General features: G+C 38.8%; 2 protein-coding genes across 10 annotated transcripts in view; one reads left to right on the top strand and one right to left on the bottom strand.

The window, feature by feature from the left end:
• LOC139477243 (uncharacterized) overlaps window positions 1-8,022 on the top strand; it is a 29,658-nt gene extending 21,636 nt beyond the window's left edge. Inside the window, exon 8 of the mRNA XM_071259798.1 lies at window positions 307-8,022. Within this exon, the coding sequence (XP_071115899.1) occupies window positions 307-434 (128 nt within the window). The 3' untranslated portion in view covers window positions 435-8,022. The remainder of the gene's footprint in view (window positions 1-306) is intronic.
• An 846-nt stretch (window positions 8,023-8,868) lies between these two features.
• The window catches only part of LOC139477182 (uncharacterized), a 164,222-nt gene continuing 146,591 nt past the window's right edge, over window positions 8,869-26,499 (bottom strand). For all 9 annotated transcript variants that reach the window (XM_071259743.1, XM_071259760.1, XM_071259755.1 and 6 more), the window contains 3 exons: window positions 20,647-20,766; window positions 18,943-19,083; window positions 8,869-14,305 (listed from right to left, as the gene is read on the bottom strand). In XM_071259743.1, coding sequence (XP_071115844.1) covers window positions 14,234-14,305; window positions 18,943-19,083; window positions 20,647-20,766 — 333 coding nt within the window. In that variant the 3' untranslated portion in view covers window positions 8,869-14,233. The remainder of the gene's footprint in view (window positions 14,306-18,942; window positions 19,084-20,646; window positions 20,767-26,499) is intronic.

Genomic DNA, 26,499 nt, shown 5'->3' with positions numbered 1-26,499 from the left:
CGTTTCTCACTTCATTGAATTTATTATTTTGACAATGGTAGTCACATGCTGTAGAATTTCCTGCTCATCTGAACTGTCAATGGCTCAGTCATAAACACAGTAGCCAGGAGATGGTTATGGCTGTCAAAGCCTGAGACAACATGTCATTCACCCAGCAAGGTTTTACTACTGGATTCCTGGGCCCAGTTTGTACACTTGATGTGTTTGAGGTCTGTCATTAGTAATGATATATGACTACACACAGAAAGAAAGTTGTCATATATAAATAATCATGTAATATGTTGATGATGATTCGTCTGTTTTCAGCTCTGAAAGAAAACTACACGAAACTGCAGCTTGAGAACAAGGACATGCGTGCTTATATCGATCGCCTTCTGACAAAGGTGCTAGTACACTGTCCTGAGGCCCTGGAGTCAGATCCTCCCACGTTCTAATGATAATACATCTTCCACAGATGGTGGCGGATAGATAATGAGGACTTTGACAAGGGTAGCTGATCTTTTCCCAGTGCCAAGGGTTGGGATTATTTTGTGTACTTCTGAGCTGATATATGGGCAAGAACCTGTGAATGAGTCATCTCAGTGGTATGTAGAGAGAAGATGGTGGAGGTTGCCTGCCTGAAGATAGAGGAGAGCCAGCTTAAAGAAGTGTATTTTGAAACATGTGGTTTAGTCAACTACAGTCAATGTGTCTAGTTGCTTCTTTGCCTGCCCCACAATAGATTGAATTCATTCAATGCAGATAAAGGTACTGGACTTTGTCACCCATGGCAGCAGAGACCTGGGATCTAGATTGGTGCCCCTTGCACTTGCTTAAGTGGAAAAATTGGAAATGTTCCAAATGAGTTAGAGAATGAAATTTATCATCAAGGAATGAAATATGCAAATGACAAAAACATTTTTAAGATGGGGGATTTAGGATAATTTTCTAGCCAAAGGAATGAATACATCAGGATCTCACTCAATAGACTGACACTGACACTACCACAAGACTGTGACACAAGAAGACAAGTATTGGGTAGATTCTTCTCGTACACACTTTACCCTCTCATTACAAGAGATTTGACTGGAAGAAGAGAGAATGTTATAGTGTGCACTGGAGAGATATTGACTTAGGGCTGATGTAACTAACTGTGTGCCCAGATCTGAACAAGAGGACTGTTTGTAGGTGGTGTTTTTTTCTGAAAACCACTCCACTACTCATATCATGGTACCTACGATGGCAGGTGTATCATATCGTCACATCATGTCCAACTGTCACTTGCGGTATGTGACAGGGATCAGGATTACTTCTAACTTTTGGCTATGTGTTGCGCTGAAGTGGATTTGTCTCTTCAACTCAGGGATGAGACCTTTACTGTGGATTTCTGCCGATTTACCATGCACTGGTTTAATCTATTGACAATTGAAATTTGAATCATGTTGAAATCTTGTTGAAAAAGTAAATACAGTTCTTTCACTGTCATCCACAGCGGAGTTTTGAAGACATCAACAGCAGTCATCAAGATAGTAGTGTCTTCACACAGGAAGTGGAAATGAGTTATGCCCCCTTCTTGTTTTCCAATATGCCAGAAGACTTTCTAATTCTAGTGTGCTGTTTTAAGTAATTTTGATATTGAGTTGTTTGAAATTATGAAAGAAAAAATTCAACCATGAGGACATAATGAAAAACTGCGAAGCACATGTTAGTTTCATGTTGACTCCTAACATGGTTGATTGACTTCACATCCTATGTGGTTACTATGCAAACATGTCGATCACCAGTTAAAGTTGTGCCATGAGTTTACATAAATATTTATTTGTCATTGAATGGCAGGAATGACCAAGACATCTTGACATATTGAAGAAATTTCACTATTAGGATTGTGGAGGATGTATATGAGAAAAGAATGAATCTCATTACTTTTGAAAAAACTAGTCATTTGTTTCAGTGTATTTGAAAACTAATATTGTGATTTACTGGTTGGTAGGTTGGCCAATCTCTGCAGTGTATATACATCTCTGTCACATAGATATGTACATTTACATCCAGCAAGACATGATTCTCCTGTATATTGTGAATCAGTATCTATCCAGTCAGCTAATATTTGTGATAGTTAACCAAATAAGTGTTGTTGACACTGAGACCTCTGTGACAATATGAAGACTAAGGTGGCTGTTGTGGACATGCACTTACTGCCGTGATTGTAGTGAAGGAGAATAGATTGAAACTCGGCCACTGGCTGCCAGCCAGACATGTGTTATTCACCCTATCATAGACATCTTACTGTGAATTTCTGCACTTCTCATCTCTGTTGATATTAGAGGTATATAATGTCTCAACTATCCCACCAACATAATTAACACTGGTATAACTTATGAGTACATTGTGTGTTAGAGCTATATTTTATATCTAAATATAACATTTAACGGACTTGGTCACAGAGAAAACTATTCTATATATTTATTTATACTGATACCTGGGACCAGTTCCATCTATAGAGTTGTGTCAGCCAATATGCATGATGTAAGCAATGAGGTATGTATTTATAACTGATCTGTTTTGTATTGATCACAACATCATGAAACGTTCTAATGTGTTATCTTTTTGAAAGGAGTATTTTCAATTTCAAGCACTTGTAACTTACATGATTTAGTTAGAGAGCCCCAGTTTAGTATTCTGGGAGAGGGACTGAGAGGTTTTGTTAGAGACTTTTAAATACACAATATAATTATGTGAAAGAAGGACCTGAACAGTTTGTATGTTTCAGATCACATTTGTTTCCAGAACATCCACCATGTCTTGTGAACAGTTAACTGTGGAAAACCTGCAGGCAAAGGATTTTGTTAATCATTCTGGGATCCCCCGGAATATTGAATAGTCGGTCCCTCATGTTCTGAAGAGTGTGAGTTATTTTCCACATAGCACCTTGACATGCTTAAGCTTTAAGCTATCTTCTAACTATTCAGAGAATTATTTTTTAGAATTATGCCTTTAGTTTGTATATATATGTGTATCATTTTGTGTTTATTACAAATGAATAATTTCCTGTGTAGAAGTTTATGCATATCAAATCACGAATGGCTGAATCTCCTATTTATTCTTGAATGGGCATATTTACTTCTCAGTTCTTTATGTAATTCACTTGCTTGTATTACACAAGTGTAACCTGTCATGACAGACATTTGTTAGTCATCTTGTGACCATGGTTACTGATTCTCTTGGTGCATTTTAATCTGAGTCGTGTCCCCTTGTAATCCTTCACTGATATTAGCCAACATGTATTCCAAATTTTTTTGAATCTATGAATTTTATAAGATTCAGTTTGTTAATCTGCATTTTGCAATGCATCTGTAGAATTACTTGACCACAACACTTGTTGTCTCATAAAACATGACCACATTTAGTTATTTGTGTTTACTCAAGTGAAGTTGTTACATGACTCATAGACAAGGTAGTATGGACTATTCTGTCCACAAAGTTTAGGTTGTGATGTCCAAAGAATATTTTCAGCATTATTTATCTGAGTATTTTCTTTTCTAGAGTAGAGATTTTATGTATATGTCAAAATGTTTTGATAATCTGTTTTCTTTCAGATGTTTGTTTGAGTGGAGTTGTGATTTAGTTTGACAGATGCTCTAGTTTTGTTTTCTGACATAATATTTAGCATTGGCAAATTTTGATCACAAATACTTCATTGATTAGCAAACATGAAAATTAACTTGATTAATGCTAAATTAAGAATTTACCACATTTTTCAAAGTTCTCAGTTGTTTTCCTGATCTCCGAACTTTTCTATCTCTTCACTCCAGGAACTTAGCTTGTCTGCTTTGGAGACTGCCTGCTTCTGTACTTAACAACATGCAGTTTAATCACAGCACTGAGTCTTTGTATTCACTGGAAATAAGAGTCTCACATCATTATTAGTAGTCAAAATAATTTGAAATAGTTCAATGTGACCACTAGCTTGCCAATTTTGTTTCGGTGCAGTGATGATGCGGTGGTTATCTTACCATTGAGGAGTGTAGAGGAGGATATATACATGTTTAGGGCAGTTACATTGGTAAATGAAACACTCTGGCCCCTATCACATGGATAATTGATGTGTTATTGAAGCTTTGGTATTTATGGTATATCATGAGAAAGATATGATTATTTTGTTCTCTAATTTATTGATAATGATTTTTTTTCATGAAATCAGGTACTTGCAATTCTGCATTCATTGTCATGGGAATATTCTATGAAAAAGTGCTATCATTTAAATAGAAGGTTGATACTGATATTTAGAAATGGTTTACCTAGTACACGTCAGTATTTATTCACGAGACTGTGTTCTTGAAATGACGTTAACACTGAAAGACTACTACTATATTCCTGTGGAAACCCCTGGGAATTCCCTTGCACATATACTTACAGAGACGTTCTATCTGATCACTTGGACACTTTAATCTTGAACTCAGCATTTTAGCATTCATTGAGAAACATCAAGTTTGACTGCACGATCATTCAACCTGCTGCAACCTATCCTAGTGAAGAAAACAAAGAAATGCACAACCACTTTCGTAGTATCGACTTGATCTGTGTCTAGACTGACAACAGTTAAAGTCTACAGCAATCTACGAATTTACCTTAGTATCTATTTGACACAGCTTTACAATCGCCTTTCAATGATCGGCCAACTGATCTTTCATGACTAACTAATGTAACTGCCACAGGTTCATTAACAACTTCGGAAATCTCCCCCGTCATGTTTATCATGTCAGCCATTTTGATGTCTTGTACCTGATGTAAATGTATTACGGTGCACTGTCATTGTGACTGACTTTGTAAGGTAGTTCTTAACAGACCTTTCTCACCCAATGAAGATATTATTTGAATATATTTCTTGTAAACAAACTACAACAGATGTTCATGTAAAGCAAGTTGAGCATACATACGCTCATGTCGCCTCTCTTTTGGGGAAACTTTATATTCTGTGATACGGCTGGTTGTTGTATGGCTGTCAGTGTAGACATGAAATCACACATACAGATCTAGCGCTACCTCCCTTGAGGTATGAAATAGTGATATTAAAAAACTCTGATGTTCATACAGTTTGGCCCTCACTCTATGAAGGTTCATACTCCATTGAACTCAAACAAATTGAAAGTCAATTCTTCATTGCATTTATGGAGGTATAAACATAACAAACTGTGTACTGTGTATCAGGGTATGTTTATTGTTAAGTAGTCATGATTGTCAGACAGTAAGCATGTCTACCAATTTTATAGATGAAAACTATCCATGTAAGGCCAGTTATTATACATTCTTCTTTCCCAAGAATTTGTTTCAAAACAGACTGAGTAGTGAGGGAGGATTTGCTACTTTTTATTATTGTATAGAAGGCAACATTCTCTAAAAAACATGATCCTCGGTACCACAAGGCATCTCCTGAAGAGACTGGGCTGAGGTCTTGGTGATCACGTCCAGGTTCCCCAGCTGTGACCCAGCCACATTACCAAGGACATGACACAAGCACAGAAAAACAACATTTTAATCTGGTGCAAAAGAAAACTGAGTTTAAAAGTCATTTCTTATCCATGCTGGGGCAAGTGACGGGCAGGTCATTAGAAAGGAAAGACTTCCGCCCATATCCCCCTCTGAAAGTTCTATATTTACAGCTTGCATGTTTCTTCTAACGATATGATTTTGAAGGGGGATATGGGCAGAAGTCTTACCATGAGAAATAAAATAATTTTTTTTAACAAAACTAATATGAACTCATTTTAAGCATTTTCCAAGATAGATATGTAAGATGAATATAGATGTTTGAAGTGTTTGAGGCAGTGCTATGTCATAATTTCCATCAATAATACCTGCTATATATGTATTGTCTCAAGACACTTTGGATGAGTGATCTATGTTGGCTGAGAGAGGTGTGGATGTAGTCCCATAGTGTGAGCCTACAGTAGCCTCTCCACACAAACTGCATTTAGTGGCAGAATCTCATGTTGTCAGTTCAAATGTCTGTAGAAAGCAGTAGCTTTGAGTGAGGAAAGTATAGCTGGTTATTTTGATGTAAGATATAGGATGAGATTACAAATTGTATAATCAATAATTTTACAGTAGAAATTGTCATTTCAGTCAGATGTTTTGAAAGACACAGATGGCACAGTGTATTTGGATAAAATATGACCTGTCTTATACCATTCCAATTGTTGTAGCAAACATGGCATTAAGCTGTGATTATTGTGTGTATTTCCATTCATCCTTTCATTGTCAGAATTAGTTGATATTCCAGCCCCGTGAAAGGCTTGACTTAATGCACACAGTCCTCAATGTGGTTAGCTCTGCAATTGTGAAATATTTACATTCCAAGTGCTAAATGTCAGTTACTAGTAATTAATATGGGGGCTACTTTGGGGCTGTGAAGGTGGGGCATCCATGAGTACACTTTAACAAATCTCACTCTCTCCACTTGTATGCCATGATGTTCAGGAACACTTTTCTGGCTTGCCCCTATGGTCCTTCCCAGAAACAACATGCAAAATTAAATTGGGAAAAATGGAATCTACATGAAGATCCTCTCAATGACATTTGTTCCATGACCCACCTCTAAATCGTGTTATTTTACACCCCTCCCCTAGACCTGTGAGGTCTCTCTCCCCTCCCATGTTGAATGGCTGTTCGTGCTCACCCGGCCTGCAACAGGGAGCACTCGCCAAGGGTACCACTCATGTGATAGCAACTCATCTAGGTATTCATTGACCAGACTCCACAACTGTGTCAGGGTTTTACAAACTGGATGAGGATCTGTTCAGTTCCCAAATTGTTTGATATACTAAAATTGACAAGTTGGTCAATCAAGAGTCTTCCATGAAGATGCATGTGTGCCATGTAGAGACTGCACATACAGTGTCTGTGATACAGTTCGATAACAGGATGCAAAAGTAATGTTTTAGTTACATGTTCACACTTGGTTTGTTGTATTAGGCACATGTTTTCAAGAAATATAAGAAATAATTTGTACCTAAATGTTAACAGTTCAAACTTAAAATTACTGAAATTGATCTGGTTGTGGTTTCGCACAATATTTGCACTCATTAGGAGTCACATTAGTTCTGGCAGTCATGTCATGCTACAAAGTTGGTAAAAGTAAAGTTTGTATTGGTTTGAGTTGAAGTATGTGCTGATTGAGCCACAGAGGCTTGAAGACTAAGACAGCCATTTTCAGAAAGTGACGCACATTCCTTTGATAACGGACATACAGAGTTCCCTTGTAGGTTTTTCTGGATAAACGACACTTGAAATGTCAGGTCGGTAGTTTAATGTCAGAGTGGACAACTTCTCTGTCTCCCACACACCCACAACCTCCTCATTCTCCAAGACATTTCTCACTGAGACTTCATACTTCAGGTATAGGCAATTAAGAGACAGTTTTTGTTAAAGAGTTTCAATTCTTGAATATTTTTAATGTTATTTTACCTGGGATTTCTGTAAATGGCAAGGGCAAGTAACTCTAAAAGTGCTTTAGTAAACTAAAAAAACCTTCTTATCATCAGTATATCATTTATGTTAAACTTAGAATGTATTTAAAAAGTGAACTCTTGTCATTTTGGTGTAGGTTTGGTGCCTGCGTCCTATAGCCTGCCATTGAAGCAGTAGAATTTCCATTTTATTACCAAGACATACAGACATACCAGGTCTGTATTGGAGGATGTGATCACTTGGTCCCACTGGTGATTCGCCGTCTTGCCCTGAAGATTACACTGTCGACCTGATCACACTGCAGGCTATAGTCATGGGGCGAGAGTATTGTCATGACATGTCATTCAGTTTGAAATGTTATATTGTCCTGCGAAATAAAGTACAAGCTGAGACTTGAGGTATTTTTTGTTAACACTGGCCCACAGCTGTTGTGTACTTCTTTGATGTCCTGTGGGTTAATCTGTTGCGGCTGTGGGTATTGCATGTACAGTCAGATAATGGACACAAGTATCATGGTATCAACATTCATATTGTTCCCATATTATTTATTTACATAAATAAAGGTATTTTACCATTGCAGGATTGTCTTGTTTTACTTCCAAATATAACCAGATAAGCTGGTAAGAATTGAAAAAGAAATACATTAGCAAATGCTGGAGAATGTGAGGTGAAAAAGGCCTCTTCTCATCCTGGGGATATCCCACTTTATTGGACAAATTACCACTTCCTGAGATCTAGTTGAATGTTGAGAGCATTTGTACTGTTGCACAATTACCAACATAGCAAAAGGAGTACAACTATTGGAATAGTATTGGGAAAGTACCTCTCGTGTCCTACAATTTTGTTGCGAGTTAAAGAGGGAACCCTTGATTAATGTCGGATATATATGTCTGAACAATTTCTGAATGGATGCCACTAACTAGCTATATTGACAAATATAATGCTCACCAGAGAAGCAAGGTGTACTTGGAGTAAAAACAAATGGAAATAACCAGCAGTAGGATTTCAATTTTATTACCCACATTGTTATCGATATAGTTCTTACTTACCGTATTAGACGTAATAAGCGCACAGGGCGCTCTCAAAATTAGTTGTAAGATCATAAATTTTGTGGTGTATGCTGACAGCCACAAAGTAAAAGTCTGTGCGTATTATACACAACAAATATATTTTTCAAGAATTTAATTGCCCATAATTAAGGGTGCATATAACACATGACTGCATATTATACACGAATAAAGTAGTCTTGTGTACATTGATCATTCGGAACGGGTGCTAATTGGGATTGTTTGCTAGCCAGTATATTACCAAATAACACCATGGGCGCTTATTACAGCGGGGCGCTTTTTAAGTCGAATACGTTATTTAGTTTCATATATGTTACAAACTAAATCCTATACACAGAATTAACACAAAACAGAATTACATTAAATATGTTTTATTCAATTCTTTCATATCCGAGAGTAGCACAGATAATACATTTATAATGGCTTACAGTCTTTCATATCATACAGTCATACAGAATCACAGAACGTAGAGAGCAAGCACAACAGTTGCAGGAGGAGGGGCACAGTGGGGGCTCACAAACAACCAGTTTGGGGAACACCCATCATTGGGAGATAGGTCCACCTTTGGTTACATGGATCATGTACATGACAATTCTTGGAGAACAAATCGGTCAAGATTTTACACATTTATGCTATGAAAGCAAAGATGAGGTTGTCTATGAGGCAAGGAAAATCACTTGTTATCAAAGAGACAAAAATGTGTATTGAGACTATTAGCTCCTGAATGTTCTAATAGTAAAGAGTAAATCCATTCTGATGAACACTTAAATCAATTCAGTTCGTGTGGAATATTCTAAAAAACACCTTTTTTAACAAGAAACCCCATAACAGGAAACAAACAATTCGCTTGGTGATGTTCTCAATAAATCCGTCTTCAGACACTCCCATATATCTTAAGACACAATGAATAAATAATCAAATTCAACGTGGAAACTATCAACAATTTGTATAGTCTTTTATGCCTGCTTCCACAAAAGCAACACATTTTTTCTCATGACATGAAGACTTGAACACCTACAGAACACTGACGTTTGGAGTTACCTCCCTTGGACCACAACACTGCTACAACATGGACATTTTTTTCAACAGCATATTCAGCAATGAGTACAATTCTTTGAATATCACTTTCTAATAAATAATATGTCGTAATCTTCAGTATCAATTGCACACAAAAATGAAATGCACTTCAAAACAAACTTTTTGTAGTCAATAGAACACACTACATTGAGATACTGTTGTGTGTTATTGTTCAATACCTACATGGAGAGGGGACAATAGAAATTATTCCTGTGAAATAAATGTCTTGCAACAATGCTTGCCATACACTTGCATGAGTGAATAAGGATAATACCTTGGAGATGTGATATAGTTACAGTTTCAAAGACAAATGGATGTCTTTTAGTCATATAAGCAATAATGAGCTGCGATCTGACTTCATGACAATATTATGCACACATGGAACATTATCACAATGGGTAGAAATAAAATCCCATTACAGGTTTCTGTTTGCCAAGTGAGAAATGCAAACAGTCATTGCAAATGTTCTATTTCTTTCTTAGCTTGATAAATTCCAATTTCAAAATGTCCTCATTATAATCATGTTATTATCTATCTGAATAAAATGGAATATTTATTCCTCTGATAATGCATTTAAAATTAGGGTAATAAATCCAATTGATGCAAGAATATTTTTTGGTACACTTGGAGGAATGCTGGAAAAGCTTGACTAAGAGTTCCTTTTAATGATTCAGTATGTTTGTATGCTACTGTTGACTGGATGTGCAACTGGTAAATTCATATATGTTATAACAGGGATCTAGACAATTTACACCCAAGGACATAATGTACATTGTTCCAATGTATTATTACAGACAATACATCTATTATTCAGGATTCACAGACTATTATGTCATTCACACAGTGGCAATTCTTGGGAAAATCCCATCTGTCTAGACATGAAACATCTCACCCCTCTGTACAAGATCAAATCATTGATACATTTTACATGAGAAATATATGGGTCCATAGATAAGTGAAACCTGACAGAAATAGACCAGGCGAGAATATCTATAAACCTTTCGTTATAGTGGTGAAAAAGTATTTCAGATTTGGGAAATTGGGAGACGCCAATCAAATTGTGCCAAAAAATATCTTCTTGAACATTCTCTGTTCAATAACTCCAACGTGACTTGTCAACTTAACCTTTTTAGATCAACATGAAGACATATTATCAATATTCTGAGATAGAACTACAAGGAAATCCTGTGGCGAATGTTTGCCTAATTTACACCACTGTCCCATCTTTCCAACTCATTCTTGAAAAACATGACCCATGTTCCAATCTGAGATAGCCCCTATTGAAAATGGGACAACTTTCAAGACAGGATTGTTCTTAACTCTTTTATTATCACTGTGTTAATATCCAGATGCTTGTGTCTAACCATGTTGCGGAACTGTAAGTTAACCAGGCCCATGTGGACTGTGTGTCAAGTATTTACTGGCTCACTTCTGGCAATATTGTACAGTAAGATCACACGAGCCAGGGCCAGGAAGTGAGAATGAAAGCACATCAACACAATATTATTGCACATATTTCATTATCCATATTTTTTCTATAACAAAACTGTCCTGGGTTCAGTCCTGGGTTCAGTCCTGGGTCTAGTCCTAGGTCTAGTCCTAGGTTCAGTCCTGGGTTCAGTCCTGGGTCTAGTCCTAGCTTGGAGTACTAGCAACACTATTTACAGTAGCAAGCTATTAAAATCAGCATGGTCCAAAACTGGAAACTGCAAGCTATGTCCGATGTACATACCGGTAATTAAATGTGGTTACTATACAGCGCAAACTGCCTGATACAATGGAATATCAAATCAGAGTCAAATATCATTCAACTGTTCAATCTTTAAGTGTGTACTATTACACAATTGTATTTTAACAATTCATAAACAACACATACATTTCAACTACAATGGTGAAAGAGCAACATTCTCCCCATTCAACTACCTTTCCTATCTGGATGTATATGGGACCACCAGGAAGCAGGCAATGCAGCCATATGGAGGGCAAGGGTGATGGGTCAGCATTAACGTAAAGGTCAGTTTATACAAATGATTGGCGCCACATGGTCATGTGATGCAAGTGGCTGGGACATTTGAGTTTTTGGAATGTTTGATTGACAGAGAATAAATACACTACAATACACAAATACCATGAGTTATTTAGCCATTTAATTTTAAAAAATTGATTCAATGAAATGATCAATGAAACCCATAACCTTTATTTTTTAAACATAAATCCCGCTTCCAACACTTCTTTAATAAAAACAACCACAAACAATTTGTATTTCACTATCCCCCTAAACAGAAAGAAATATGGAACACAACTAAGATGTCAATCATCACTCAAACTGAAAAAAATGTGCCAATATTTATGAAGAAATTATAGCGGTGAACATTAATTACCATTGACTTATGAACTAAACCAAATCTGGAATAACGAATACTGTTCAAGTATTCATATAAATGCTTCACAAAGATACCTTGTGGTTAACCTTGACAGAAAGACATTTGACAATCACTGTACAATTGAAACAATTCTCCCAAGACTACAGTATACACTGGTACAAATTGTTCCATGACTGAACAGCTTCTACCATACAAGATGAAGCGCTACTGTAGATGGTTCACCTGGGTCATTAGCATGTGACACAACTGTGGAAGATCTAGGGGTTCTCTTACCAGGACATACTGCAGTGACCTTGACAGGCATGGTAATTCAAGCATCGGGTAATGTACAGGGGAACAATGAAACTGATGCTGCCTGATGAAGCTCACAGAACCTCATCATACAAAATGCACATCTCAATGTTCAGGAAAGGTGACAATTATCTGCTTCTCACAGGATGACACAGGGGACACTGCAGAGGCCTTGACAGGCATGGTAACTCAAGCATCAAGTAAAGTGACAACCATCTGCTTCTTTCAGGATGGGATTCTGCAGAGGCCTTGACAGGCATGGTAACTCAAGCATCAAGTAAAGTGACAACCATCTGCTTCTTTCAGGATGGGATTCTGCAGAGGCCTTGACAGGCATGGTAACTCAAGCATCAAGTAAAGTGACAACCATCTGCTTCTTTCAGGATGGGATTCTGGAGAGGCCTTGACAGGCATGGTAACTCAAGCATCAAGTAAAGTGACAACTATCTGCTTTGATCCAACTTACAGAACAGGTACTCAACACAGGTACTTATGCTCAAATTGAACACTTGAAGCTTCTAATTACTTAGACTATATGTAATCTACCATTTTACTGAGAACTGTGTTACAATATTATGTTTCTTATTTAGATATTTTTGACACTTCACAATTGACTTCTTAGCTTGAAGCAACAGCTTTCTACAACACACTAGCACGGAATACTGAACAATATCACATGTAATAGTTACCAGTGAAAGGTATGTTATGACCAGAAATGTTGTGAAATACACAAAGGAAGTCACAAGAGGTTTGGGCATCACTGGAACCTCAATAGAACAATCAGTGGACTTCGCTGACCATGCAGGGCAGAATCAACCACCATGGAAACACAGTATCTTCATCTGTCACCTTCGCAGTGTACAGTTGCATAATCAGATGGCGAGCTTCCGTTGACCATTGGACACTCCACAAATAAGATACAGTCTAAAATACTTGACCCTGCAGAAGGGAAGATTCTATCATCGCAAGTTGCAAATCAGTGCAATAATTCTATACATGCTTTTCGACACATGCTTTATTTTCAACACTGAAGAGTAGTATTTGGTGTGATGATTTGTCCTGCTGTGACGCTCATGGAGAATGACACACTGTTGGTCATATCCATTAACACTGGCTATAGAAGAACTTGTAGCAATGTCATGTGGAATGTTCTAATGCCTCCAATAGACTGCTCCTTGACACTGAACACAAACATGGAGATATACACAGTCCAACATGACACTTTTCCACATTGGGATATATTTTATAGGTTTGTCTGATATAAATGAACAAGTAGGAAATGACACCTTTAATAGCTTGACAGTCCATATTGTAAAGCTGTGCCCTGCAATATTCTGAAGTACAAAGCATCAATGTAGGCCTTCCTCACCATATCTCATGGCAGACATGAGTCTGATCAGACTACAGTATAAGTTACTCCTCCCAGATCTAGCTGTAGTCTTCCCTTGGCCATTACTCTCAAAGCACCATAAGTCACAAATTCATGAACATGTTCTTCTTAAACAGAACCTGTTTACCCTGAAAGATCCTTCAAAGATCCTTCAAATCATCTTCCAGCACAGCACTATTCCCACAACACTAAACAGTTGCATATTATGAAGATCCACCAGGTACTCATGCAGATCATTCATCTCCACACTGCGGATAATGTATAGGGGAAAGATGAAACTGATGCTGCCTGATGAAGCTCACAGAACCTCATCATACAAGATGTACATCTCCATTTTCACAAATTATTCAAAGCAAAGCTTGCTATATGCATGTTGGCCCAGATGGTATGCATCAGTGCATCACTCACAGTCAAATCACAAAGGTCAGCAGTGGTCAAGACCTTGAGGCTGTCTATGTTCTTGGTGGGAGAGTGACCACTGGTGACCGACCACACTGACTAGAATGGTGCTGCCTCCTCCTCCAAGGGGCAAGGCTACAGTCGTGGGAAGCAAGTCTTGGCATACAATACTGTTGTGTCTATAAGTAGTGAGGTGTGTCTTGACCTGTCAGCAGACGATAGATGGACGTTGGCATGGTCTTCATGTGGATCTGGAACAACACAACAGGCTACTTCAATAAATCATACATAAAACATTACCAATTCAACAAAATATTTTTTCAGTGACACATGCTCCTTACATAATCTCATGCATCTGCTGCTGTAACATACAGGTATTGATTGATCTGCATAATCTGGTAGTTCTGACAATAACAATGGATATATGTCTTGGAGATCAAATTTCATTCGATAATAAATACATCGCAAGGATTCCTTGGCATTTGATTGGCTAACCAAGCAATGCTTTTTGCTTTCATGTTTCCATAAGCTGAAAAAGAATTAAACCACACCCAATAACAGACAACTGTTTGTGATTGGCTAATAATAAAATGGATGTCTTCAGCTTTTTTGTGTTTTAATGATTAAATTAGCTGTCTGTGAAGTCATAGTTGACATATTTATTTATAATAATTGATTTCAATATGTTTTTGTGTTTATGGAGGCATAAACGTAAAACCTGGAGAGCACACTACATGGATTTACACAGTATGCACACCCATATTTACATTCATGCCTCCATGAACACAAAATATATTGAAGTCAAATCTTACATATCTTGCTGTCAACTGTATTTTGTTACTGCAAAATTACATAACGCTCAAGAATTCATAAACAGCACATCGTAATGTTTAGCTGCAAGTTGTTAAGACATCATGTGTCGTCTGCTGTAAGGATCGCACTTGTGTACAAACAAAATGGCATGGAAATCAAGAGAATTGTCATCTGATGTCAACTACTTGCATCCTTATTCGATGCACATATAAAAAATCTGCAATCGTCCCATTTTCTCAGTCACTTGCATATTCCATGAGAACCACAGGATTAAGATTGTTATTAGATTTGAATCATGTGCGTTGCACCTCATCAGCTTGATTTCCTGTGCCTCCATGACTCACTTGTGGGAAACAAAAAATCCATTGATTTGGTAGTTTACTCTTGCAGATAATGACTAAAAAAATGATTACTGACACTTTAATAAATCAATGTTTTCATCCTCACCTTACCTTGCCAGTCATTATTATTGATTTTCTGTGAATATTGTTTGTCTCCCACAGCGCACATACTGTTTTGTACAAGTCTTGTTGAGGAATCAATAGGTATGACTTGATAAAGCCAGTCTATAAAGCATCATAAAACATACTGCCATTATTCATTCACTTTTACCTCTGAAAAATGTCCTCACAATAATATCCCCACATGCTATACAACAAACATAAGTCTGTCAATCTTTTAGATTCCAATTGTCTGGTTCTATTGTCCTACTTTCTTTGACAAGTCACACTTTTATGCATATCATTTTCTTTTGAGTTAGATAACATAAGTTTTTATATCTACCTTTTCATCCAGACGGGTACATTAATTTGACAAACATATTGATGTGAGACAAACCAGTGTGTGAAATAGTCTCCAAACATGGCTGGCCAGGTGGGCTAGTTAGTCTTACAAGTTACTAGCCAGTTACAATTTCACTTGCCATTTTTCGTCCCCACATTGTTTTACATGGGTAGTCACAGTTTGTAAAGTTACACAGCTGGCGATTGGCTAAACTACAAACTGCAACCAATCAAAACAGCGTTACAGTGACAACAATCACTAAAGCAAGCGGATAACTCTAACCTCGCTACATTGATCAGTTACAGATACTAATATTTAAAAAAAATATTTTTGATGGTGATATAGACCTAGGCATGGGAAAAGTTTTCTTTATTCTAACCAACTAAGAAGTGTTCATTAAAAATTTTCCATTAAAATTTAAGTAGCCAGTTGTGCTTGAGACATTTCAGAACCTTCAGCTCACCCGAAATTTTGCTGGCCAGGGTCTTGTGGGGAGGCGGCCATTTTGCAACATATTAGTTAGATTTAGAAACTTGTACTACATAACAAAATGAGTAATATTACATCCGTATATTAATATTGATAGTCCCAGAAACATTTCTGATATGAGACCGTGAGCCTGAGGAAATGTCTAGGTACAATTTCATAAGATATTGCATTTTTCAACCTAATATCCAATACAAGGTATATTTTCAGCACCTCGTCCGGAAATAGCTTTCATCAAACAGAGGATCAATGGTTCTTTATGCTGTTATTTCCTGCCCTTATCACACAAAATTGATTCAGTCTGCATCGAGAATGCAAATAATAATATATAATTGATTCCCTAAGACTTGCTGATGATGGCAACATTGAATATTGCTGGCTACTTTAGGTGACCAAAGTCATGAAATCATCAGGTAATCTTGCAAATTTCTTGCGACCATGTCAAGGCTGACCCAAACAACGACAACATAATAGAGAAGTGACCTTGCGACAAAGTTTATGAGACTGGATTCTTAGGTGGAGCATTTGACTTTGGTTGTCCACGTTTCATGTGATATTGCTTCCGTGAAGAAACACAGTCCTGTAATTCTACACAACCCAGGGGATGACGCCAGGATTAGGGGGTAGATCCAGGACAATTTGAGACATTATTCCAGTTGTCTGTACAGCCCCACCAGAAGGGAAGCATGGTAGACAGGTCTGGGCAAACACCAGTTACTACCTGGGCAGTTCTCAGTATGGACAGTAAATCTAATTTCAGAAGCAAATGAATCATAAACACACTATAAAGTCAGGAATCGGTTTCCAAGAACAAAAGAGATATCTTCCTCGGTTCTCTATACATTGATATTTACATGTATAATTCCAATACTTCAATAAAAAAATAAAAAAATAGTGTTTATGTTTTAGATGTATTGATATTTAATGTTCTCTTTTTTCTTAATACCGCTTTTGATCTAGATCCTTATATAGCAGTAACAGGCAGTTCTTTCATTCCAAATTGTCTTCTCATTCACAAGATTGTATTTCTTCATTTATCATTCACATATTTCTGTTCCCGCCATGCAGCTCAAACCAAAATGTGGGTTAGGATCCTTTCACACTGGTTTTAGCACTATCATGATGGGGGGCACATAAAATAGGCTCCACACATTGTAGCCATGCTAGGATTCATACCAGTGTCTTCTGCTTATTAAAAGCATGACTACCCCAGTTCCCTAACCAAGGTAAGTGTGACAAGGTCAGCCTGTCTGTGTCTGCGTCTGTGTGAGGGAGAGTAGGTCATCTGTAATGGCAGTGTGTTTATAGTATATATATTGTCTACAGTGCTGTGCAGTGCTGTGCAGTGCTGTGCAGTGCTGTGCTGTACCCAGGCCGCTGTGTTGTAGACATGCTTGAAACTACATTAAACTTGTTATATCATCAACATTTGTCTCTTAAAAACATTTCTCTCCATGGCGTCCTCACTTTGGTATGAATTAATGAAGGACATCCTACGTGTCAATTATTCATTACAAAACTCATTGAGCCCATTTATTCACACCTTCCTTCCTTCCTCCCTCCCGAGGGGGTAAATAGTAGAATGGACAGAATGAAGAACATGTTATCTATATCCCTCGCCCCTTTAAAAAACTGCATAACATCACAAAAAGTAGACATACTTCATTATACCCAAAAAGGTTCATCATTCTAAAGTTTAGAGTACAAATGACATTAAAATTGATGACTAAACCAAATAATTCCCTCTATTTCTTAAATGCTTTCAAGGATGTGAATTATTAAAGGTACTTTTTCAACAGTTTAGAGATTTTCATTGGAGAGTAATGTTACATTTATTATTTTCAAAACTCTAAATCCTAATTCCATAACAAACACACAAAACATACCTGAATAGATCTATGATGCTCTATATGTTTTGAAAAGAAACACTGCATAATGAATCAACCAAGTCATCTCAGCCATTTAGTTGCCTCTCAAAACAAGCATAGCTTGCTGGGGACCTATTTTAACCAATTCCAAGATAGTATGATGAATGATAACTGGTTTGCTTGTCAAGTGCTCTGCAAAATTAAACCCTCATTTGAACCTTAATTTATCTTGTATTGGAATTGCAACCTGTAAAACTAAATGAAAACATCAGTTCAGCACTTGCCTGATGTGTCTACCAAATTTCACAAAGAAATGAGAAACACTTTATGAGTTATGTTCCGGAAATGATACCTACCTTTATTTGAACCTTTCATTTAAACCTTAGTCTAACTTGTTGCCTTGGAAACGCCAAAACAATAATATTTGAAAAATTCCTGAATAACAAAAGGCAGCAGTTCAGGGCATACCTGATGTGTGTACAAAGCTCCTGAAAAAATTACTGAATGCTTCATGAGTTATGCTCCAGGAAAAAGACTACACACGTTGGAATCTCCTGTTTGGAGGCTCGCCATTATTACTTATCCAACCTGAATGAATTTTCTAACACTTGTTATTATCAGTACTCAGTATGTACATAAACATACATATAAAAATGCATATTTAAAATGTATATCACTGTGTGTCAGCTTAAAGTGGGAGGAAAACCAAAAGTGATGCAGATCATAGACATTTCCAATTTGGTGAAATTCAAAAACACACTGGTATAGTCTTGGCCAAACATTAAGCAGAATTTGAACTCATGATCCAAGATCCTGGCATGGCAAAGGGACACAACTCCCTGAACAATGAAAGGCTGTGACACGTGGCCTCCATATCCCAGCTATGATGAGAGTTCAGCATGGTGTATTGACAGGCCACTGAGGACTCATGTACTCACCTCTCCTACAGAGTTAGCTAGAAGTGCTACGATCTTCTCATGCGGTACCGCTACCACACTCTGATTGTTGATCTCGATGATTCGATGTCCGACCCTCACACCACCCCTCTCAGCTATGCCTCCACGTAATAAACTGCAGATCTGGAGCAGACAGGCACAGCATTAGAGGAACATCAACTCTCATCTCAGTTTATCAAGTTTAACAAAGTTTATATAACATTTTATGACAGGCTATCGCTAGTCGATTTAGAATATAAACCACACGTTTTCAGATTTGTGTTGTTATAGAGTATATGTTCATTCTGAACAGAAGGTTCAGCCAAAGGTTTCAATCATCCATATTTCCAGACATTGACAAAAAAAATGTTATTAATAATTTTGGGGAGTGCTCTCTTCTGATGTATACTTAAACAGCTGAGAGACAGACATGACATCACTCTGGAATACAGCGGTGTCATCAAGTAGTTGATGACATCATAATGATCCTATGCTTCAATGACCAAAGTCCCATGTTGGCAAAATGCAGAGTAAAAGACTAAGAGTTTCTTTTCAATAGTTAATGAAAATTCAGTGATTACAATATTCATAAGGTCATGTTGAATACCCTGTTGGGGACTGAGAAATTTAACTATATGTATCGAGAATAGTATTAACATGAAAGACTACGATTTTGTTATGAAATGTTGATTTCATAACCAATCAGATTGTGCCACACTCTAACGATTGTCTTATAATATTTAGTAATGTTCTGTAAAATAATTTCAAAAAGATAAATTTTGAAAAATAAACCTTTACATCCAAACCAAACAGGGCTGAGCAAAATTGTCATATTTACCAAAGAAATTTGGAATGTAGCACTTTGGGGTGACAGTGTTTCAGTGAGCCATGTCTCCAATGTTAAGTGAAATGTCACCTGCAGCCATTGTGATCATCTAATCCCCCATTTAGTGAGTTGTTATAAGGGATTCTGGGGACCTCTTTTGCCAACATGGTTTGTTTAAAAAAAGACATTTTCATGCATTACATGTTGAGAAAACCACAATCTTCTCCATTTGGGGTAATGAAAGTTAATAAGTGAGTAGTGTATCCTCAAGGCCTATTTTCTGAGTTTGACAGGGATATGACCAGAGAAAAGTGGTAGGTACCGTATAGCTCAGCGGGGTTGGAATTGATTGTTGGTTTTATGTGGCATAAACAGTACAAATGGAAATGATAATGGGCTGTGTTTGGACGTGGCATCCAGCATGGATGTCAGGCTGGAGCTCAAGTTGATGATGATGATGTTGAAGAGCTTGGAAATGAGGTCAGGATGGGGTTGTGGTTGGAAGCTACACTTGAACTATGTAAAGTGTGCTGCAAATGTTGGACTCTGGAAGTTTGGACTTAGCTGAAGGCAAGGTTAACAATGAGCAGGCTTTACTTCATGCATTGTCCCACTGTTTGTATGTACAAGGCTCAAAGAGTTGTGTGTTACAAGTACCGTGCAATCAAGTGGGGAAAAAAGTTATATTAAGACACAGCAAGGCAATACTCATTTCAGGCACTATTTGCTATAACGGTGTGTACATAACCTTCAAAGTTTAGCTACTGCCCCTTATCCAATGGATATCTTAAACCACTGCACTTTTTGTTTTAGGCTCTCACACTTTGCCAGTGTCAAGGCCTGCAAGTCCCATGTCACTGAATCAATAAGTTGATACTGACCACCCCATTCTGTACACTGAAGCCGAGCTGGTACTTGACGTCCGGCCGCTTGATGAGGACCTCCACCACTGGGGGACATGGCACCACCGTCAGCTTGACCACCGTCTGTGGCTTGGACGTCTGCAATACAACACAACATTATTAGCTCGTACTTCATTTCAACCACAGGGCAGCCGAGATAAGATAAGAAAAATCTTGATTTCATTTTTATACTCTTTTCATTTTCAATGGGAAAAGGGACTGGTGGATCCATGATCCAACTGACAAAATAATGGCCTGGTCTAAAGAGACTGAAATGCTACCATTTAAGTCCCATCCTCTAACAAAGACTTACATTAGTCTCAGAGCTATGATTACTTTGAGCATGTGAGCAACGGTTAGGGTTTCAGACGGGTTACCACCAAGCAATGACATTACAGAATACAGGAGCTGGCATGAAACAGCCTTTGATCCACATCAAGGGAGTGGAATCAAGACTGTAGATGCCAACACTAACTGCACCACTTGATGCAGAGCAAGGATGCACAGAATGGGAATGATCTGGTACTGCAAACATCATTGCAGTCAGTCAAGTCAGTCTCAAAGGATACTAGTTTTGGTGCTTTCCAGGAAAATAAAATACTCATGACGGTATTGAAAAAGATTATTTTTTTGTTATAAAGAAGTGTATAATCTCAGCAACATACAAATAGAGTATGTGAAAAGTCACTGTTCTTCCTGTATAGACCAAACATAATCTACCCTGAGATCAACAGGGTCAGAACTCCATTAATATCTCAAGAATCTTATTTTAAAAAGTGCCAGCACTGTAGCTCACCTGGGTATGTATGCAGATAACAGTTTAAAATATCAAAAAAGACAAGCACTTATCAGAAGCTGCTGTTAGCAATGATGTTCAAATATTTTCTGCATAAACACTGAGGATAAAAAAACTATTTTCAGAGGAAAAGAAGTATACAGAGCCGACTAGGCAATTTGTAAGAGCAGGATCAAAACACAAATGTCAAAGCAAGGTCACACTTTTAAATATTGTGAAAAAAATATGTGTTGAATCCTACAACTGCTAACACATATGCCAAATGTCACAACACATATAGGCCATATATATGTTTGAAAATCAAAATCATCAGTGTCATCAGTGGTGGTAACAAGCATGTGAAGCTTTAGTGGTTTTGTTGGAGACATGTTTACAGTGTAAACAAATGCATTTGGAGAGAATTTAAGTAGAAGCTTAAATAAAGGCCAAAATGTAAAATATGACTTAGAACGTGTAGAGACCCACTTGTAACTACATACATACCAAATGTCAGCACATTTTGACCGAGTGAGTATGGTTTTACGCCATTTTTAGCAATATTCCAGGAATATCACTGCTGGGGACACTAGAAACGGGCTTCACACATTGTACCCATGTCGGGATTCGAACTCGGGTCTTCAGCATGACGAGCGAATGCTTTAACCACTAAGCTCCCCGACCGCCCTTATTACATTTTGCACAGACATCACTGAGTCATGGCTATGAAGAATCTTTTTCAATGTGGCTGCTGTGTCGGCTATGTTGAACATCACAGTCACACCTCTGTAATAAATTGGGATGACATCGTTTGTGGGAACAAGCATGTGAAGTTTTAGCTCCATTGGCCAAGCGGTTTCTGAGGAGAAGACAAGGGATGGTAGGCTGATGCCAGACGCCAGACAAACAGGCCATGACATAATTTCACTCGACTTTCATTCAGGTAAGCTAAATACTCAGTGTCTTTTTCTTATCATGAAAACCACCTGCAAAATGTCAGAACAATGTCAGCACTATTACCTTCCCGTCATTGTTTGATCAGTGGATGGACAAAAACAATTTCTGTTTCTTCTTCTCACTTTGTGGCAAGGAATTACAATGTGGGTGTTTTCCTGATCAGAGAGTAAAATCACATACACCTTACATGTTGTCGCACACACCCAAGATCTGCTTAAAAGGAAGCTTAAAATACCAGACTACTTTTGTTTCTACACATTTTACTATGTTAAGACCTAAGTGGTAGTTACAATACTGGAGCCATGAGAAGAAAGTGATTTCCATGGTGACATATTTACTATAGGTCTACCAACCACTGACTTTCTTTAACATATATACTCCAGTTCAAAGAACTTAAAGCATCAATCAAATGCAATATGGCTGCGCTTTTGTCAATGTGAACACAAAATGTATCATTTGAGTTGGCGTGTCAGCTTAATGTGGGAGGAAAGCCCGAAGTATTGCAGGTCTCAGATGTTACCACTTCGGTGAAACCCCTGAGCACGGGTATGGTGCTGACAAACCTAGAAACATAATCGGGGCGAACCTTGATTCGAAACCCACAATGTAGCTTTCTAGCGAGTCAAAAGGACGCAACTCTGCAAAGCAAATCATGGCGCCTTAGACTACTGGGCCACCCGTGTCCCCCAGGTACACATGACATGAAGACTCAAGCTGTGGAGGTAGGTACACATGCCATGAAGACTCAAGCTGTGGAGGTAGGTACACATGACATGTAGACTCAAGCTGTGGAGGTAGGTACACATGACATGAAGACTCAAGCTGTGGAGGTAGGTACACATGACATGTAGACTCAAGCTGTGGAGGTAGGTACACATGACACAGACTCAAGCTGTGTAGGAAGGTACACATGACATGAAGACTCAAGCTGTGGAGGTAGGTACACATGACATGAAGACTCAAGCTGTGTAGGTAGGTACACATGACATGAAGACTCAAGCTGTGTAGGTAGGTACACATGACATGAAGACTCAAGCTGTGTAGGTAGGTACACATGACATGAAGACTCAAGCTGTGGAGGTAGGTACACATGCCATGACGACTCAAGCTGTGGAGGTAGGTACACATGACATGAAGACTCAAGCTGTGGAGGTAGGTACACATGACATGAAGACTCAAGCTGTGTAGGTAGGTACACATGACATGAAGACTCAAGCTGTGGAGGTAGGTACACATGCCATAGAGACTCAAGCTGTGGAGGTCAGTACACATGACATGGAGACTCAAGCTGTGGAGGTAGGTTCACATGACACTAAGACTCAAGCTGTTGAGTTAGGTACACATGCCATGAAGACTCAAGCTGTGGAGGTAGATACACATGATATGAAGACTCAAGCTGTGGAGGTAGGTACACATGACATGAAGACTCAAGCTGTGGAGGTAGGTACACGTGACACAGACTCAAGCTGTGTAGGAAGGTTCACATGACATGAAGACTCAAGCTGTGGAGGTACGTACACATGACATGAAGACTCAAGCTGTGTAGGTAGGTACACATGACATGAAGACTCCAGCTGTGTAGGTAGGTACACATGACATGAAGACTCAAGCTGTGGAGGTAGGTACACATGCCATAGAGACTCAAGCTGTGGAGGTCGGTACACATGACATGAAGACTCAAGCTGTGGAGGTAGGTACACATGACATGAAGACTCAAGCTGTAGAGGTAGGTATACATGACATCAAGACTCAAGCTGTGGAGGTAGGTACACATGACATGAAGACTCAAGCTGTGGAGGTAGGTACACATGACATGAAGACTCAAGCTGTAGAGGTAAGTATACATGACATGAAGACTCAAGCTGTGGAGGTAGGTACACATGACATGAAGACTCAAGCTGTGGAGTTAGGTACACATGACACTGAGACTCAAGCTGTGGAGGTAGGTACACATGACATGAAGACTCAAGCTGTGTAGGTAGGTACACATGACATGAAGACTCAAGCTGTAGAGGTAGGTATACATGACATGAAGACTCAAGCTGTGGAGGTAGGTACACATGACATGAAGACTCAAGCTGTGGAGTTAGGTACACATGACACTGAGACTCAAGCTGTGGAGGTAGGTACACATGACATGAAGACTCAAGCTGTGTAGGTAGGTACACATGACATGAAGACTCAAGCTGTGTAGGTAGGTACACATGACATGAAGACTCAAGCTGTGTAGGTAGGTACACATGACATGAAGACTCAAGCTGTGGAGGTAGGTACACATGACATGAAGACTCAAGCTGTAGAGGTAGGTATACATGACATCAAGACTCAAGCTGTGGAGGTAGGTACACATGACATGAAGACTCAAGCTGTGTAGGTAGGTACACATGATATGAAGACTCAAGCTGTGTAGGTAGGTACACATGACATGAAGACTCAAGCTGTGGAGTTAGGTACACATGACACTGAGACTCAAGCTGTGGAGGTAGGTACACATGACACTAAGACTCAAGCTGTGTAGGTAGGTACACATGCCATGAAGACTCAAGCTGTGGAGGTAGGTACATATGACACTAAGACTCAAGCTGTGTAGGTAGGTACACATGACATGAAGACTCAAGCTGTGGAGGTAGGTACACATGACATGAAGACTCAAGCTGTGGAGGTAGGTACACATGACATGTAGACTCAAGCTGTGGAGGTAGGTACACATGACACAGACTCAAGCTGTGTAGGAAGGTACACATGACATGAAGACTCAAGCTGTGGAGGTAGGTACACATGACATGAAGACTCAAGCTGTGTAGGTAGGTACACATGACATGAAGACTCAAGCTGTGTAGGTAGGTACACATGACATGAAGACTCAAGCTGTGTAGGTAGGTACACATGACATGAAGACTCAAGCTGTGGAGGTAGGTACACATGCCATGACGACTCAAACTGTGGAGGTAGGTACACATGACATGAAGACTCAAGCTGTGGAGGTAGGTACACATGACATGAAGACTCAAGCTGTGTAGGTAGGTACACATGACATGAAGACTCAAGCTGTGTAGGTAGGTACACATGATATGAAGACTCAAGCTGTGTAGGTAGGTACACATGACATGAATACTCAAGCTGTGGAGTTAGGTACACATGACACTGAGACTCAAGCTGTGTAGGTAGGTACACATGACACTAAGACTCAAGCTGTGTAGGTAGGTACACATGCCATGAAGACTCAAGCTGTGGAGGTAGGTACATATGACACTAAGACTCAAGCTGTGTAGGTAGGTACACATGACATGAAGACTCAAGCTGTGGAGGTAGGTACACATGACATGAAGACTCAAGCTGTGGAGGTAGGTACACATGACATGTAGACTCAAGCTGTGGAGGTAGGTACACATGACACAGACTCAAGCTGTGTAGGAAGGTACACATGACATGAAGACTCAAGCTGTGGAGGTAGGTACACATGACATGAAGACTCAAGCTGTGGAGGTAGGTACACATGACATGAAGACTCAAGCTGTGTAGGTAGGTACACATGACATGAAGACTCAAGCTGTGTAGGTAGGTACACATGACATGAAGACTCAAGCTGTGGAGGTAGGTACACATGCCATGACGACTCAAACTGTGGAGGTAGGTACACATGACATGAAGACTCAAGCTGTGGAGGTAGGTACACATGACATGAAGACTCAAGCTGTGTAGGTAGGTACACATGACATGAAGACTCAAGCTGTGGAGGTAGGTACACATGCCATAGAGACTCAAGCTGTGGAGGTCAGTACACATGACATGGAGACTCAAGCTGTGGAGGTAGGTTCACATGACACTAAGACTCAAGCTGTTGAGTTAGGTACACATGCCATGAAGACTCAAGCTGTGGAGGTAGATACACATGATATGAAGACTCAAGCTGTGGAGGTAGGTACACATGACATGAAGACTCAAGCTGTGGGGGTAGGTACACATGACACAGACTCAAGCTGTGTAGGAAGGTTCACATGACATGAAGACTCAAGCTGTGTAGGTAGGTACACATGACATGAAGACTCAAGCTGTGGAGGTAGGTACACATGCCATAGAGACTCAAGCTGTGGAGGTCGGTA

This window comes from Haliotis cracherodii, unplaced genomic scaffold (genome assembly GCF_022045235.1).
Source record: "Haliotis cracherodii isolate W230 unplaced genomic scaffold, xgHalCrac1.p SCAF_1, whole genome shotgun sequence".
Taxonomy (NCBI): Eukaryota; Metazoa; Mollusca; class Gastropoda; order Lepetellida; family Haliotidae; genus Haliotis; species Haliotis cracherodii.
Note: the sequence above shows the minus strand (reverse complement) of the source record. Positions and strands in the feature narration are given on the sequence as shown.